At 38.4% G+C, this 17,813-nt stretch overlaps 2 protein-coding genes across 2 annotated transcripts; both read right to left on the bottom strand.

Annotated features, from left to right (window-relative positions):
* Positions 1-2,433: 2,433 nt before the first annotated feature.
* Positions 2,434-3,831, bottom strand: LOC147549317 (uncharacterized). Its single transcript, XM_086671891.1, has one exon. It carries the CDS (start codon positions 3,689-3,691, stop codon positions 2,528-2,530), a length of 1,164 nt encoding a protein of 387 aa, XP_086528017.1. The 5' UTR covers positions 3,692-3,831; the 3' UTR covers positions 2,434-2,527.
* Positions 3,832-4,963: 1,132 nt separating this feature from the next.
* On the bottom strand, positions 4,964-16,385 carry LOC147549316 (enhancer of mRNA-decapping protein 4-like). The gene is made up of 12 exons (XM_086665066.1): positions 15,144-16,385; positions 13,541-13,590; positions 13,303-13,459; positions 12,952-13,170; positions 11,631-11,759; positions 9,325-10,716; positions 8,635-8,994; positions 8,432-8,551; positions 7,817-7,987; positions 6,234-6,398; positions 5,986-6,129; positions 4,964-5,461 (listed from the first exon to the last, which is right to left on the bottom strand). The coding sequence occupies exons 1-12, from the start codon at positions 15,966-15,968 to the stop codon at positions 5,153-5,155; spliced, it is 4,041 nt and encodes a 1,346-aa protein (XP_086521192.1). The 5' UTR covers positions 15,969-16,385; the 3' UTR covers positions 4,964-5,152.
* Between the last annotated feature and the right edge of the window lie 1,428 nt (positions 16,386-17,813).

Here is a 17,813-nt window from a genome sequence, read left to right as displayed (position 1 = left end):
GCCAGTACAAGATTAAGTTCGTACAAAAGCAAAGAAAGAGATTCAGAAAACCAAAAAAAAGTAAGAGAACGACTTTAAACAACTGGAAATTCATATGCATTAATAAGATGGGTTTCGGTTACAGATAAGGTCGATGAAAGAAACATTGATACACTACAACGAGCCTAGTGTTGTCAGTGTGACGCCCCAAGCTTTAGCAGTTACCGACCTATAGGTCTCAGTACCTTGCTAAGCGTGAGCATGCACCTATAGCCCAAGCTCTGGATGCTCTCGTGAGCGATGTGGGATGTGAGCGATGTGGGATGTGAGCAATGTGGGATTAGCCATCTGTGGCTCTGATACCACTAGTGATGCTCCAACCCTTAGAAGTTAACAATATTATCCCAGCTTTTACCACCCCAAGCCTAAGTCCACAAGTACGAGATTTTATTTTTGGTGAAGATTCTACGAGCCCGCCCAAAAGGCGTCAATACTAACTAAGCTTGATGGTGCACTTATATCCCAAGCTCCCCACACTCTCATGAGCGATGTGGGACTATCACAATATCTACAATATCTAAGTCGAGCACTACTATTCGCTGAGGGTGGGGGGATTGTAATTGTGATAGTCCCACATCGACGGAATCATCCACTTCGCAGAACCCGGTTCAGAACTTGCTTTTACGATTTTATTTGAGAGAGATGGTAGAAGAATAAGTTTATATATATCCACTGTAGCAGTGTAGAAGGGCAAGGGGGTTAAATCTATTGTGAGTTGGCTTGCCAGACTGACGACCCTGAAATTGTCAAGCTGATGTTGTTCCTCTGGTTATCAATCGATAAGTCGATTTCTCTCTGTCTTGGATTGATTTAGACAGAGTTTCCTTTCTCTAACTTATAGAGAGATAGACTATTAGAGAATAATGATTTATCAATATTCCTTCTTTCGGATTAACCGAGATAGACGAGAGTAACGGAGTCGAGGCGAGAATAAGGTCTCTTTCCTTAAGACATTTTACGCCCCCGTAACAGTATCAAACGTTAGGGTGTATGCATTCGGGATACAACAACTTTCCTTTCAGAATTTTAAAATGGTACTTCTATATTCTGAAAGCAGACGAACCTTCGTAAATATTATGAGCTCTTAGACTTATGCGGATGATCTTCTCTAGACGCCTGAAAAATTCACTCGAAACTTCTTTCTTCCTTTTTCTAGATATACTAGAATTACTTCCCAATCCGTATTCCAGACACACAGAATACTAATTGTTAGAAGAGAATAGAAGAAGAGAATGAATTGAATGTGTGAAATGAAGTGGGTTTGGGTGGTTTATATAGGAATCGAGTAGGCACATTAGTTTGGGACATATCTCTTGAGTTTTGGGGACAAAACCCTTAGTTTTTGGGACATAACTCTTGACAAGGAGTTGGTTAATTAACTGGAAATTTCGGTTGAATTCTGGGCCATCAAATTTAGCTAAAAAACTCGGCTAGAACATGAGCTGTTGGATCAATCCCAAAACTTACCCAACATGCGAACTGAATGACCTTTAGATGGGATCCCGAAGCGTGCCAGAAGCGGAGTGAACGCCAGGCGTTGGATCTGGCGCCTTCCCGCGCGATGAACGCTAGCCGTCCAGATTTGGACGAGCTTGTTTCGCTGAAATGGCCCCCAATCTAACTCTGTCCCTTTTGACATTTTAGTCCCTATTTCAACCGATCTTCGTCCAAACTTTAAACTTGAATTTCTCATTCATCCGGAATCGGATTTGAGTGATTCTTTGCTCTAAATTGAAGAGATCGACGAGACGAACGCAATGGAGCATTCCGTTTTTGAGTTTGACGAATCGGGTCGAGCCAAAATCGGCTCTATTCCAACAGCTGACTCAAGAACATTGCGAAACTGTGTTATGAGCTTGCTCTTCCTGCTGTCCTTCAACGCATTATGAGCTTGAATCAACCTCATGATCATTTAATAGAGAATGTTTCAAATTATTATGGGCCGATAACACTCTTGGTTATAGGGCTTCATACCATGGTGATAGGGCTTTATACCAACATGAGGTAGGGTAAGGAAGTGCCACTTCCTTGTAAATGAAGCACTAGGTGTAATGCACGAAGATTCCCATACACCAAACAATTCTTTCTCAAATATTTTGATTTACAAAACCGTGATAGAATGCCCAGCACCAATCCCGACGGGATCATGACCCGGCACGTCATCCTGTACGGGAGCGTCATTTTTCTTTGACTTCAACCGTGATAGAATGCAAATTGGTCAAGTAATTACATTAAAAGACTCATTATTCTTTAGAGAAAGAATTTCTCTCTCTAAATCATGGCACCGACACGTCATCGTGCCGGGATTCGTACGAGGCATAGCATCATTTTCCACTGACTTCAACCGTGATAGAATGCAAATTGGTCAAGTAATTATTGACATTATGCAAATAGTTAGTATTAAAAGACTCATTATTCTTTAGTCACTACTTTTAAAGTCTCTTACATTAACCATATGACCTCCCCCTTCCTTCAGTCTCTCAAACTTTTATTCCTTAATGTAATCTTCACCAATATTCTTTCTTTTTATGTCCCTAATAACATGATAACTCCAAGCAAGCATATGAAGTCCTGCTAATGCCATTGAAGCTGCAACTGCAAAACTAGCAATGGTTGCTCCAATAATCAATGCAGCTGGAATCAGAATTGGACTGAAAATCAGAAGAAATGGTGATGCTATAACCAGAGCTACAATAGTTGATAAAAGTGTTATCCTCATCATCCATAGAAATGGTCCTGCTGTTGCTAAACTAGTTCTAGTTGCTTTTATTAATGACATAATTGAAATCAACAATGACCCAGATGATGATGATCTCTCATCCTCCTCCTCTTTCTCCTTCATCTCCTTTTCTTTCTCTTTGTTTTCTTTCTCCTTTAACTCCTCTTTCTTCTTTTTCTCCTTTTCTTTCTCCATCTCCCCCTTTTCTTTTTCCTCCTCCTCCACTCTCTCTCTTTCTTGATCTCTTTCCCTTTCCACTTCTTCTTCTTCACTTTGTCCTCCTCTTTCTTTCATGTCTGTAATAACATGATAAAACCAGGCAGCCATATGAGCTCCAGCTAATGCTATTCCAGCTACAACCAGAAAACCAGCCATGACTGATCCAAGAATTAATCCAGCTGGAATTAGAATTGGACTAAAAATTAGCAGAAATGGTGATGAGATAACTAAAACTGCAACAGTTGCTAAAACTGTGATTCTCATCTTTCCATTTCCTCCTTCTCTTTCTTCTTCAGCTTCTCCTTCTTCTCTTTTTTCTTCTCCTTCTCTTTCTCCTTCTTCTCCTCTTTTTTCTTCCCCTTTTATCTCCCCTTCTCTTTCTTCTTCTCTTTTGTCTTCCCCTTTTCTCTCCCCTTCTCTTTCTTCTTCTCTTTTATCTTCCCCTTTTCTTTCTCCATCTCCTTTTTTTCTTTCTCCTCTTTTTCCCTCTCCATCTTCTATTTTTATTTCTACATCTTCTATTTTTCTTTCTCCATCTGATTTTCTTTTTGTTTCTCCATCTTCTTTTTTAATTTGTTTTCCAGCGGGAATAGAAGAAGCTCTTTCCTGTATATAATCAGACATAGTTCTGGTTTGACCTTCTCTATGATCTGGGGTAAAGGGTCCTACTAGTTTTTTCTCCTCCATTGTTTTCAGGTATAGCTCGTCCGCCATTGATCCCACTTCGATTGATTTATTGATGATCTCTTTCTCTCTCTCTCACACTTCCTCTCTGAATATGTTTTTATGTGGAGTTGTAATGTAAACGTGTCCCTATTCACTTTGACGTGTAGAGTTGTGAAGGATGCTTGGTGTGGTTGGTTATACCTACGGATTGAGTTTTTTTAGTGTTCATCTATTCCGCCCTCCTTTCCCAAACCCCTTATCAGTATTCTTATCTATTTACTTCTCCGTTACCACTACAAAACCACAAGACCTTTGGCCACGCTTATTCTCGAATGTTGCAACGAAGAAACCATGGCAAAAATAATATTATCGGTTCTAAGAGTGGTCACTAGTTTGACGAGTTGACGATGATTTATTGCGAAAATCGTGTAAAAAAGATGGATAATGTGACTGATTCTTATGCAATATTAATAACATGTGCAAACAGAGTATAAAGTTGTCCCTCTTAGGGTTATTTCAATTTTGAATAGGATTCAGTTCATAAAATGAGCGTGACAATTTCCTGCTGATTTTTTCGTTCCAGCGGCATTTTATTGAGTCGATTCGAAAAATGTCGCAAGCGAAAAACAAAATTCTAAGGAGAAAAAAAAATTAGTCTCTCTCTAGACACTCTATAATAAATGTGTCCACCTCATAATAGAGTGTCTAACAAAGTGTCTCATTGGAGATGATTTTTTAACAAAAACTCCAAAAAGTCATATATGACACTCTAAGTGTTAGTGATTGAGTGTCCCATTGGAGACGCTCTAAGGTTCCATTTGTCGAGCTTACCAGTTCCATAAAGAAACCCATTACCTGTTCGATGCTACCAATGGCGTCGGTAGCATGGTACCTACATGAGCAGAGCTACAACAAGGTTATCCCTAACTGCAGTCAAGGGTAGATTTTGTGATCTTTCTAAAGTACTACGTGTAATTTAGTCACTTCATTTTCTCCTCGTCTCAAATGTCACTCTCATCATCTCCTTCCTCTTTCTTTAACATCAATGGCGGGCGTTCTGTTTCAGTGAGTTTCCACATATTGAAGATCAAAATGAAATCTAGGGCTCTTCTCACAGGTTAACCAAAACCAAAATCTAGGATTTGGCACCTACTATCCACTATCTAGGTAAGTACTAAGTAGGGAGTCGGGCAGAGTATAATCTCTGTTTAAGAAACAAAATAGATGAAGAGCTCATTAATGGAACCCTTGCTCTGTTTAAGAATAAAATAATCTGATATTTTCAACATGAAAATCAATAGTCATAAAATCCAGATAATATGATGAAAATTCATTTTTTTTTTTGACACTTCCTCAATGTCATGTATGAAAAGAGCTTGAAACATAGTTTCTCAACATAATCCTATATTACATACAAAAAATGTATCAAAACTTCAGATTTCCTAACTTCTTCAAGAAATCCATTTTCTAAAACATCATTTCTGTTTCAGATTCCAAGCAAAAGTGAGTTCATTTACCTGACATCAACATTGAGTTGATGACGTGCATGAGAAGGCGAATGCTAGAGGAGTCGGATGGAGAAGTTGCGGGTAGGCCTCTGCAGTGACCAAGTATCTGATATACTTGCTCGAAAATGGGTCTTACGTGCATTACAATCATCGCGTCAGCTGGGTTTATGGCTACAGCAACGTCCGTCATCCATGTAAGCTTTTTCGATGTATCACTACTGATATCACAAGCCAACTGCTGAAGGAGAGCTAATAAAACTCCTTGACTAAGAGGAAGAGGAATTGTAGACAAAAGTCTCTGTATGTCAACCTGTTGATATGAACAACAAAATGTGAATCGAACAGTAAGAGTCTTTGTCAATGTTAAACTAAAGGGCAATGCAGATAAAACCCATGATGTGTATATATATATACACTGCTTTAAAGTTCAGTAGATGTGTACGCCTCGAGGCGGGCCCAAGGCGAGGCGGTATTTTTCACCTCGTAAAAAACAGAACTTACAAGCATCGTTTAAGTTTACGCAACACAATAAGCAAAAAACATCCATATTTCTTGTTTGTTGAACACTTCAGTCTTTATATTATTGTAGCATAGTGAAAAAGGCTACGTTATCTCAAAATCTCCTCTAAATGTGGTATCAATTTTTTTTCTACAGGATTTAGTGTATTCCTTTTCTGCAGCGAGGCATATGCCTCAAGGCAACGCTTTGTTTGTCCGGAGAAAACTGCCTTGAGGCGGAAAACGTTTTTCAAAAATTATATATATATATATATATATATATATATATATATATATATATATATATATATATATATATCCGAGTGAAAAGTGCACCTGTGAGCATAACCATGATACAATGGAGACATCACTTCTTTGTAGTGCACTAGTGAAAGCTTCCTCAAATTTGCTTTCAGATATCAATCTCGAGAGCTCTTTGGTTGGGTCTAGAGGAGTCTCAATTTGTTGCACAGGCATTGCCTGTTCAAACATAAAATCGAGCAAGGTTAGAGATATTTTTTAATTGAGAAATGCAATATCACAAATAAGTAAATGAATGTGTGCATAGGATGATAGAAAGATACCATCTCATGGATACCACCCATGGGTCCATTACTTAATTGTGTGACCAAGGGATTTACTGCTTGTGAGTTTGCTCCAGCAGCGGCAAGCGCTATGAGCTTACGCTGGCCATCGGCCAATTCTCCTGTCAGGCTTTTTGTGATTGACGAAGCTGAATTAATAGAATCCTGCAAGCACAAATTCTGGTATTAGGAATAATGAGTTTGATAGATAAAACGACGAATATGAAGATGACCAGAAGACATATATATATCAACTATATTGCCGTAAGACTGCCATATTCTGTGTGATGAAGTAAATTCTCCTCCATCTGTTGCGAAACGAGGGCTCCCTTCAAACTCCGACCGGTACTTCTCATGACAAAAAACTCTTATCGAGAACAAGATCCGTTTCGCATCATATCCAAGGGGTGCACTGGTTTGAAGTTTGAACAAAACAGGCAAGTCACTCAATCATTACCAAACTGAGTGCATCTTTTTCTGCCTCTGAATATCCCCTAGCAAGACCCTACAATCTGTGCTTATCAGATACTTGGCACTTGATGACGTAATTCACTTTTTTTCCTGTAGGGAATGACATTTGACTATTGTGTTCAGGACAATTGGGCCTAACTTCCTTGAAAACCGCCTTGCATGGACAGGATTGCCCGAGAGTTTATCTACTTCACTAATGTCTAGCTATTTGAGATTGTGCTAATATATTGAACTGCAAGACCTACTAGTTCTCAATACACAAAACGCCAACTCATTAGATTCTTTTTAATTTCTTCTTGATTTTACTTATATAACTTAAGTTTAGTCCACTGAAGTTTATATACAGCGTTATTGATGATTCAACATATTAACCTTTCATGTCTTATTTACTACCAGAGAAAATGACAAATTATTATCAGACAACTTCAAAAAATAAAGATACAAAAAGATCTGCAAATGTAAATGTTAAAGTGTGCTGCATACAAGTACTTAAAAGCAATGGGATGGCATCTTTAAACTGAGATCCAAGAAGGAAATATGGGACCTGGTGCCAGTTGCTATAGTGTGGAATCTATGGAAGGATAGGAATGACAAAATTTTTAAGGAATCTAATTCCTTCTCATCGGTAGATGTAGAAGATGTAAAAGGAACAATTCACTACTGGATTAGTGGTTCCTCAAAATTCAAAGATTCCTCTTTCTTGGATGTTGTTAGGAATTGGGAGGCTTGGGTTATGTAATGTAGCATAACCTGAGCAACCCATCTTCCTTTCGTTTTTTCTGTATAGTTTCTCTTGTTAATTCAATCAAATTTTCAAAAAAAAAAAGTACTTAAAAGCTTTAATGGCCCCAATATGCAATTAATTCCAGAAGCACACCATTGTTCATGAGTTTCCTTATTCTAACTTCACCAACCACAGAATATCCCGTCATAGTCGAAGAGATGCGGGGTAAGTTCAAGAGTTTTACTAGTATGTTATCTTTGACTAAAAACAGTCTTCATCAAAGAATGTTTCATTCGCCTATGCAAATATTTAGATAATGATGCAGAGGATGATGTAAAAACGACGAAACAAATACAGAATAACCTGGATCTAGTTACCATTTACATACCCGTAAAGAAAGTGCCAAGGGAGAGTGAATAGATTCGAGTTGTTTCTGAGAAACAGAAATATGTTCGGTCAAGCCTTTCTGTAACGCACCATCTACTTGCTCAAACATGATTCTGCAAGACTTCTCAAACATAGGAATTATCGAAGCTTCCAAACTAGATCTCAATGCATCCTGCAGTAATGGGCATTTATCAGCCTATTTCAGTCAATCAATAGAAGCACAATACAGAACCTCTGTATTAACTGTCAAGGAATTATATTATGAATAAGGATTCCGACGCCCATCTGGAAATTGGAACTTGTATTACCCCAAAGAAATTGCTACAAGGTCATTATCTATTGTTAGGTAACATACACAACAATTTCATTTTAACTATTGAAACATATAAAAGAAAATGAACCTACCTTGGGATGGATGATGGATATTTATATAATTCCAGACCAGAATACATTAAATTAAAGCGATGTCAGATCAGAGTTAGACAGTCTTTCTTCTTCATTTTTTTTTTGCTCTTTTCCTTTTTTTCTAATAACACAAGGTCAGATAATCTAAATAGAATTTTCATGCATTTTATGCCAATTCCAGGAGATCATCAATATAATAACTTAATTATACCTGAAGTGCTGGCTTGCCAGAAGTTTGGAACTGTGCTTGGATTTGCCTAGCCACAGTTGTTTCTAGTTTTGAACCAACAGACTTCTCCAGTTGACTCACTGCCTTGTCCCCAACCCCTCTCTGCAGGAGTGTTAATAGAATTGAGTTTAGGTAACAAGTTCAGGTAAAGGAAATAAGAAACCGAGAAGCCTCTGAGTTTGAACCTGGAACGACTCTGCGATTGATGCAGAAACTATTTTCTCCACTGTAGGCGTAATTAGACGAGCCACAGATTGTCCTAGTGTACCTATTTCCTTTCTCAATATCTTCTCTAACATGATTGGCAAGTCCTTGTTTATAAAAGAGGAGATTGAGCTTGTTATCTGTTGTGTATAATCTCTTTCTATCCTTTCGCGTTTTGCGAACTCTTCTTGGAAACGAGCCCACAAAGCATCACTGTTGGATTTAGCGGCTTTTTCTATAACCCGGCCTAGGGCTGTCTCCACTCTTCTGCCTTCTTTGGAAATTGGGACAGCCACCATTGCCGTCATTTGTTTCTGCATTTCCTTTTGCATGGTCATCAACTACAAGAGATTACAAAACAAATGTACAAGTTTTAGCTTAAGCTAAAGGTCAGTAGATAAGCATTTTAAAAACAACACATAGAAAAGTATCAAACAACAAAAAAATATCAAGAAAACGAGACTTAAAAAAAAACCAAAATCATTCACATTGATTCCCAAAAGATTTTTCCAGCTTCAAGTTCAGGATTTGTTATCTTTTGGTGTCCCATAAAGAACAGTCTTTAGCTATAAGTCTATAACCTACTTATTATAACCCTAAACAGAATTCGCCTGGAAATAAAATACAGGTGTCTACGAAATGTAGGTGCAAGCAGAAATTAAAACAATCACCTGGTTCAGTGAGTCTTGCATGGATAGAATCTGTGAGGAGACAGCCTCTGAGGCGAGGAAATTTGTATTGCTACACGGTTCAATTGAAGAATCAGTGGAGTTGAAAGGGCTCTGAGAAGGGGATGAGGGACCTGAAACATGAGAGGGGTTCTTGTCCTGCTTCTTTCCTTTCGTAGTTGATGATGCGGAGGGTAGAATTGACGATACTGTCGACTTCAATTCCTTTTCAGGCACATCACTTCTGGAGTCTTCAATGTTCCCCTCATAAGAATTTGGTTGTCTCAGTACCTCGCCTGTCCCGGCATCATCAACTTGCCTACTTTCCAAATTAAGATTTTCAGTAGACAAGGCACAGCATTCTGTACCCATCTCAACAGTACGATCTTTGGCCTCATCAGGCTGACTTGATCTGGTTTCTCCCACAATGTTGACCTCCAATTCAACACTTGTGGCCTCATTGTCTATATCCTGCACCTCAGAAGAAGCCCCTTTCTTGCCCTTCGTTGAAAATATTTCCGACGGAGTTATCAGATGTGTTGGTTGTGTGAAATTTACAGGACTCGGGACCACAGATATATCATTTTGCAGAACCGTACTTGCATCCCTCCTTGAATTCTCATTATATGAAGAAACATGGTGCAAGTTCGCCACAGGAGTGCTAACTACCCTGTCATCCGAATAGTCAAGAACTGGTTTATCCACACCATGATCACCGAGATCATGCTCAGAGCTATTTGATGTGTTTCTCAGGCCAGATAGGTTTCGAGACATATTCTGACCCAAAGGAAGTGGAGGCGGTGCAACACGAACTGCATCAGCATAGGTGATGGCAGGTGTACCCTCTGGAAATCTAACTGCAGGTGCATTCTCTATAGATGAACTTGGATGAGATGTCTCTGCAGAAGTAAACCCATCTGAAACAGGTTTGTCCAGAGAATTAGAAACTCCAGATTCCGTCCTTTGAAACCCATCATTTTCCAAAGGCAAGCACTGAGATAAGTTCAAAGCATATTGCTGTATAGCTTGTGTCTGGACACAATAAACCTGAACAACATGTTCTCCATCAGGCAAAGAATCGCCCATTCCAGTAAGACTTAGTATAGGCATTGTCACAGTAAATTCAGCTATATAATCTATGCGGGTAACAGATGGATTTGGACCATATTCTAAATGTACAGCATATATTGCATTCCTCTTGGCATTTGCAAGTAGAATTAGTCCTTCATGTGGCAAGGCTACCACTTGATTGAAAAATGCCTCCTCGTATTGAGGTTCGACTGAGCTCTTCAAGTCCAGTGTTTGAGTACATTCCCATGCTTCGGAATCACTAGGAAGCAGCCATCCTTCTTCACTTGCCGAGGCCCATATCTTCATTTGCCGGTTCAATGGACCCTGCAAACAACAGTTACAGAATATGATACAACAAAATACTTCAAAAAAATTGTTCGTCAATGACTGAATTCTGGAATAGGGGATGGGAACGCAATTTTTTGAAGGATTTTTGGTGTTCCAAGAGGTTGCTACAGGATATATCCCAAAAATTGTTTTCTCATTTCATGAATAAGGATGTTAGTATTTTTTTAATGTTGTACATTTTCTGAAGGTAAAGTGTCTTGGGATTTAGGAAATGAAAAAATCTATATGATTAGGACATAGATGATACGGCGAGAATTCTGAATTTGATTGGAAGGGTAACGCCTACATTTAGGGTGAGTAGGATGATTTCAGATATGGATAAGGACAAATGATTTAAGTTGAAATCACCATGTCATGAGCGGTTATTAAGATATGGGCATCTTTTTCTACAATAGAGTGGTGTGGACGCTACCAAAGGATTTGATGATGCTCCTAATCTCATGGTGCAGTAATCCAACTCCAAAGGAAAGTAAGAGTTTGAGAAACGTGTTCCTCATGCGGTTGGTTGGGGAATTCAGAAATCAAATAATCGAGCTGTCCTGAAGGGGAAAAGGCTAAAAAATGTAAGAGTAAGGCTTGCTATACTTACGTTACTATGCTTCTTGGTATAAGAGAAAGAATTAGACAAAATTGCCTTCATATTAGGGAATGTAAGTTAAACTGGATTCACTGAGATGTAAGTTTACTTGAAGTGTATTTTGGGATAGTTCCGAAATGTTACTCCTGCAAATTTTCATTAATCAACACAATTTTTCTTTCTCTTGTTCAGAAAAAATCTGCGACCATTAAGGTCATCTATTTTCCACTTACGCAAATTGCCGAAGAAACAATCTCGATTTAAGGACCACCCAGGGCAAAATACATCCATAATTTGGTAAATGAGCACATACCCCTGTGACAAGATTGATATGGTCCGGACGCTCAGGTGCGGTCAGGAACGAAACAAAGTTAACTGGTTGACCATCGTGTGGCTTCAGTACAAAAAGAGGTGTTGCCTTACGGTCCTCCCATATTTTTACCTGTTGCATAAGATAAATGTCTAAGAAGAGCCAACAAAATCCACAACCAATGATTCTAAATTTGATAGAAATATGAACCAAAATATAATCGATATCGATAAGACAATGATATAATGAACTGATTAAGACAATCCGTAAAACCAAATTATAGTTCATGCACACTAAAAGCTTAAGTTAGCTGCTTAACAACTCGTGTTCTGAAAAGAGTGCAGATAAAAATTGCTGATCAATATTAGGAAAAATGAACTTTGCTTGGGTTAAGAACAATAGGAGTACAGAGTACTTAATACATCAAATTAGTTAATGTATCTGCCTTTGTTAAAAAATATAGGCGTTTTTGTTTCTGATCATGCTGAAATATTTGAAGTAACAAAATATGTGTACAATATGAACAAAATTGTTCATCCACCCAAGTGGACAGTTAGTCCACGTTCAATGTTTATATATACGTGGGAAACTAGCTTAATTTTACATTAAATTCTTCCAAAACCTTAGTATTTCACCTCCTGAAAGTAGAACATCTGAATTTTGCAAGTAATAATTCCAGAATTTAAAAAGTTGTTGACAAAAAGCTGTACGGAACTGGATAACCTGGTTTACTCATTTCTAGCGCCAGAGACTAGTCTTAGGTAAAATGGTAGCCCAGACACTTCATAACAGCTGCCCATATAGGAGGCACTATATCACAGGCGACAGGCTCACATAAGTAGTAGTCGAAAGGAAGCATCTTAGGTATGGGAATAAGTGTAACCTGTAATTTATAATCTTTCATGTCCACCAAAAAATTTGTATATATGTGAAAAAAGAATATGCTATTATTGCTGAATAGTAGCCCAGAAGCCTTATCTACTGAACGAAACTATAAATCCTAAAACAGGACTTTTTTCGTATTCTGCTACTTATATTTCCTTATTTGGTTAATAAGATCAGGAAGAATTTCATAAACAACCTGATCATGGACCCACTTACCCAAAGGAAGCTCCAAATACAACATATTTTTCAACTCAACCATGTTAACTAATGGTTTGCAAACTAGAGGAACATAAAATGATTATAGATATGCTTATACAAAGTATCATTAACTAACCCCACTCCAGACTATTGACCATGTTTAGAATGTATCACGTACGGCATTGATGAGAAAAAGAAATAAAAAGGATATATAATAGTAATAAGATGAGAAAAATCACACCGTTCCATCTGCTGATGCTGAAGCTAAGCGAGTAGTCATCCACTGACACATTGACAAGTCCGTAACTTCCCCATCATGCTTACCTACTAACTGGATGCCGTGTATCAGGTCGTCCACAGGACACTTCAAAGGTTCTTCCGCTGAAAATCTTCCACCTTTTCCAACTTTTGTCATATCAATCTTCAAAACATGTTTTCCAATTCCAACAACTAAATATTCCTGCAACAAGTGTTTAGAATTAAATATTAATAGTTCTATGATTCTTTCTGTATATGAAATGTAATTCCCAAAAATAACCCAAGCTTATCACTTCTGTCATTCAGGAAATAGATACTTAGGTTTTAGCATTACTTGTTTGTGGGAGTGCCAACAGACTCGTGGACATAATGGTCCCTCCTCTCCTAGTATCTGAACTCCGACAACTATCTTTCCTGTGATTTGTGGCTTATCTTCCGCATCTGGACCTTCGTTAATCTTCCATACAAACACCCTTCCGTCAACGCTCGCACTATGAAAAAATGTTGGAATAGTGTAAGAATGCAGATAATTAACAAGCGATGCAACTTAACAAATACAAATGGAGAGATACCTGGCCAATAGGTGAACATCCTCAGCAAAGAAAGCCATGTCTGTGACCCTCTGGTAGATAAATAAATTTGTCTCATTAAGTGGAGAATCAATAAATAAAGGAAGAGAGTGTGGATAATATATTTGTTCTTTTTGCATTGTAATTTAAATTCCAGTAGATTTAATTTCGCAAACTTCTGATTTGCACAAGAATAAACTTCAGGACAAAATACATTTATCTCATCATAAAAACTGCAAGAAATTTTACGACACCATACTTCACAAATTCAGATATACCACAACTTTAATGCTAACACTAAAAAATTTATTTATTTATTGAAAAAATAAACATAGAAGTATGATAGAAACCTGGGAATAATATACAAGGAGATGAATTTATGTTTCCAAAGGAAGCAGTTCACCAAGCCTGGCATACTCACTAAGTGGTGCTTGATATCTTAATCACAATTAAAAAAAAGTGGCATTTTTTTAACTCTGCAAAGGAAAGCTCTTCCCTGCATGCATCGTGAAAGATCTGTCGCCTTAGCTATGAGGTTGCTAACATTGTCTTCTCGTAAAGAGTTCCTAAAAAGATAGTACTTGAGAATCATTTCTCTGTCCTCAAACACTTTAACTAGCTAACGAAAACTGTCGCAAATTCTAATCTAACTTGCGAAAGTAGTTTTCCAATGTGCATTTTATTTGGCAATTTGATAGTTTCACCTAGGATGTCACTGAAGTTAGGAGTCGTTCTCTAAATTAACACATCAGAGAATATAAAAGAGTAAAAGACAAGCAGTTAATTTTCAGGAAATAAACATGCCGCTGGATTTCATTCAGCTACAAGAGAAAATGAAAAAAGAAAATCCAGTAGTCAAAAAAAGGAGTTCAATTTTCACAATCAAACATTAGCACTAATACCAGGGTTCACCTGACAGAGTTCCAATGACCCAGGTGGTATAACGAAGTTCATCGGATATGATGAAGATTTAGAGCCTAATACATAATGAAGCCATCTTCTCTGATAAAATAGTGTCAAGTGAGCAAGTTTTCTTCTTGGCTAAATGCCTCATTTACCACTGGCGTAGAAATCTTGCTTGGGCTAGGCTCAAATCTTTTGAGGATCCTGTGGAGAATTGGGAAACTTTTATGTCTGTCTAGTAATTTTCTCTTCTTTTATCCCCTTGGGGCTTTGTAATTTCTGCTCCCTTTCTTCTTAATTAAATCAAATTATTCGAAAAAAATATGTAATTCAGATAAACAACGGCTGGATTCCATCGAACGGCTGGATTAAATGGAATCAAGTACCATTATGCAATACCAAGAAACGAAGGAAAATACCTCAAAGAGGTGGACAGTTTGACTCAAGAAACTTTCAAAAAGACGAAGTAGTTGGGGTCGGGGTCCTTGGGGATCACCACGGGATCGGCCAAAGGCCGACCCCGATCTCCATTGATCTGAGCTGAGTAACGGCGAAGTACTTACAAATATCACACAAACTCTACTCTAAGGCTCTAACAATTCAATTTATACTCCAACGATTCAAAGTTTCAATTCTCTATATGAACATTAATCAACTTAAACAGTATCATCAATGGTTTTGAAACCGTGAATACCCACATTACCTGAGTGAGGCCTCGGAGCAAAGATCTCAATGCAGTATTAATATTCAGAATCCGAATAGCCCCTAACTTCAAACCATAGCATATATATGTCCTACTGACCGCAATTTGACGCCCAACAACCAACTCCGGATCCGATATATATTTAGTAATCGGAGTAACCTCAAGTTGAGGTTGCACTTCACCCTGCAACCTAACATCTACATCATACTCAACCTTATCTCCGAAAAGCGGACGCCCTTTCGGTAGTTTTTTGCTTGCCAATCGGATCGGTGTTAGCTGTGGATCGATTGATAAATTTACAGGTGGAGCAGATGGAGTAGCTTCTACCAACATTCTAGGGTTTACAGGAGTTGAAAATTCAGAGTTCCCAGGCAATGAGGATACAGTTGAGAGAGGAATAGGGTGAGGGTGAGGGTGAGGGAATTCAATATTGGAATGTGGGTTTGTACCCAATAGTTCCATTAATCTAGCTCCATGGTGATTATTACTAGGGTTTGGGGAAGAAGGAAGATGAGGAGGAAGTTGTTGTAAAGGTTGGGGTGTAGGATAAGGAATGGGTCTCTGTTGATGGTGCATATTAGAGAGTTGCTCAGGTGAGTAAGGAATGAAGTGAGGATGAAATGGAGTAGTATTAGGTGGATATGAAAATGCACTAGTGGGTGGAGGATAAGAAGATGCAGGAGGGTAATGTAACAATGGAGGTGGTAGTGGATTACTTGTGTTATTGAGATTTGGTGGATTACTACTAGGGTTTGAAGGTTTGAAAAGTTTTTGCATATCAAATGGTTGGTGGGTTGGTTGATTTGAATTACCAGAAGAAGCCATTAATGAAGTTGTATTGAATCTAACAGACAAGAAACAGAAAAGAAGAGATATCTCACAATGAAGATTGAAGATTGAAGATTAAGCCACCAAAGAATTAATACTCGAGAATCTAGATAGATAGAGAGTATTGGGCAAAGTTGAGATCTGAAGGGATGAATCAGAGCCGCATCGAGAGACTCTAATCGGTACCTCGAAGACTTGAGTTGGAAGTGAGCTAGAAATGAGAGAGAGAGAGCAATAGAGAGAGAGAGAGAGAGAGAGAGATTGTGTGAGAAGAAATAGAGGGAAAGAAACATATAATAAAACCGACTTTAGGATTTTATTATATAAAATGAGGATTTTATTATATAAAATGATAGTGATCCGGTGATACCTCTCAGCCTCTTGTCATCTTGATTTTTTTTTTCATATTATTGTAAAAAGGACAGCGCTTTGGGGAAAGCTAAATAGTTTTCGGGGTGTGAAGATTTGGTCAAAAATTGGTCAATTTTATTTGACATTTTTATTTTGTAAGTTGTTAGGGGAAAAAATAAAAAATCCACCTCACCTCCCTCCACCTCACCTCTCTCCACCTCACCTCTACTCTCTCTCCTCCATCTCATCTTTCTGCCCCCTCATCTTCTTGCTACTTCACCGGCAAAAGTCGCCGGCCGGTCAATTTTCCGGCCGGCGACCTTTAAACATAAAAATAAATTTTTTTTTTATTTCATCTCTCCTCTCTCTCTAAAAAAAAAAAAAATTTTTTTTTTTTTTTCATCTCCTCTTTCTCTCTCTAAACTCCGGCAAAGGGGGTTTCCCTTCGCCGGAGTTTGTCCGGCAGACCTTCAAGATTTGCCGGAACAGACCATGAAGGTCTGCTCCGAGCAGATCTTTCAAGGTCTGCTCTGACAGACCATGAAGGTCTGCTCCGAGCAGATCTTTCAAGGTCTGCTCTGACAGACCATGAAGGTCTGCTCCGAGCAGATCTTTCAAGGTCTGCTCTGACAGACCTTGAAGGTCTGTTCCGGCAGACCTTCAAGATCTGCCGGAACAGACCATGAAGGTCTGCTCGAGCATACCTTCATGGTCTGCTCGAACAGACCTTGAAGGTCTGTTCCGGCAGATCTGGAAGGTCTGCCGGACAAACTCCGGCGAAGGGAAACCCCCTTCGCCGGAGTTTAGAGAGAGAAAGAGGAGATGAAAAAAAAAAAAAAAAAATTTCTTTTTAGAGAGAGAGGAGAGATGAAATAAAAAAAAAAACCTTTTTTATGTTTTATGTTTTATGTTTGAAGGTCGCCGGCCGGAAAATTGACCGACCGGCGACCTTTGTCGGTGAAGATGATGAAGTGGCAAGAAGATGAGGTGGCAGAGAGAAGAGATGAGATGGAGGAGAGAGAGAAGAGGTGAGGTGGTGAGAGAGAGGTGAGGTGGAAAATTTCCCCATAAAATATATTTCCCCAGAAAATTTTCAAAATTTTACATATTCCCTTTAAAATTTCACACCCCGGAAACTATTTAGTTTTCCCCAAAGCGCTGGCCTTGTAAAAAATGAGTGCTATATGTACAAAAGATTTTGACTTAATTTGTAACTGGTCAGTCATTTTCATTATCTGCTTACACGTATGATATATTTATAAACTTCGCACTAACAAATAATGATAGGAAAGATCTAGTTTTTGGAACCATAACTTTTGCCATACAATTCAGTGTTGTCCTAATGTCACTATATTCTTAGAGCCACCTACTGTTCAGACTACAAAACAAACACTCGATCTCCTTAGCCCAATTCGACGTTACTAGTGCAAGTCTTCCTTCCCTTCTTCATGTTGTTTGTCATGGTTCCATTCGAGTTTTGTTCAAGTTATC

This window comes from Eschscholzia californica, unplaced genomic scaffold (assembly GCF_041429995.1).
Source record: "Eschscholzia californica isolate CP2 unplaced genomic scaffold, dmEscCali1.0.p SCAF_3, whole genome shotgun sequence".
In the NCBI taxonomy this organism is placed as follows: Eukaryota; Viridiplantae; Streptophyta; class Magnoliopsida; order Ranunculales; family Papaveraceae; genus Eschscholzia; species Eschscholzia californica.
This window is presented reverse-complemented; position numbering and strand designations above follow the sequence as displayed.

Coding starts and splice junctions, on each gene's coding strand:
- LOC147549317 (XM_086671891.1), bottom strand. CDS start 3,691: ATGGCGGACGAGCTATACCTGAAAACAATGGAGGAGAAAAAACTAGTA.
- LOC147549316 (XM_086665066.1), bottom strand. CDS start 15,968: ATGGCTTCTTCTGGTAATTCAAATCAACCAACCCACCAACCATTTGAT. Junction 13,460..13,540: donor GATGTTCACCTATTGGCCAG/GTATCTCTCCAT, acceptor ATTTTTTCATAG/TGCGAGCGTTGACGGAAGGG. Junction 6,130..6,233: donor TGGGTGGTATCCATGAGATG/GTATCTTTCTAT, acceptor ATGTTTGAACAG/GCAATGCCTGTGCAACAAAT.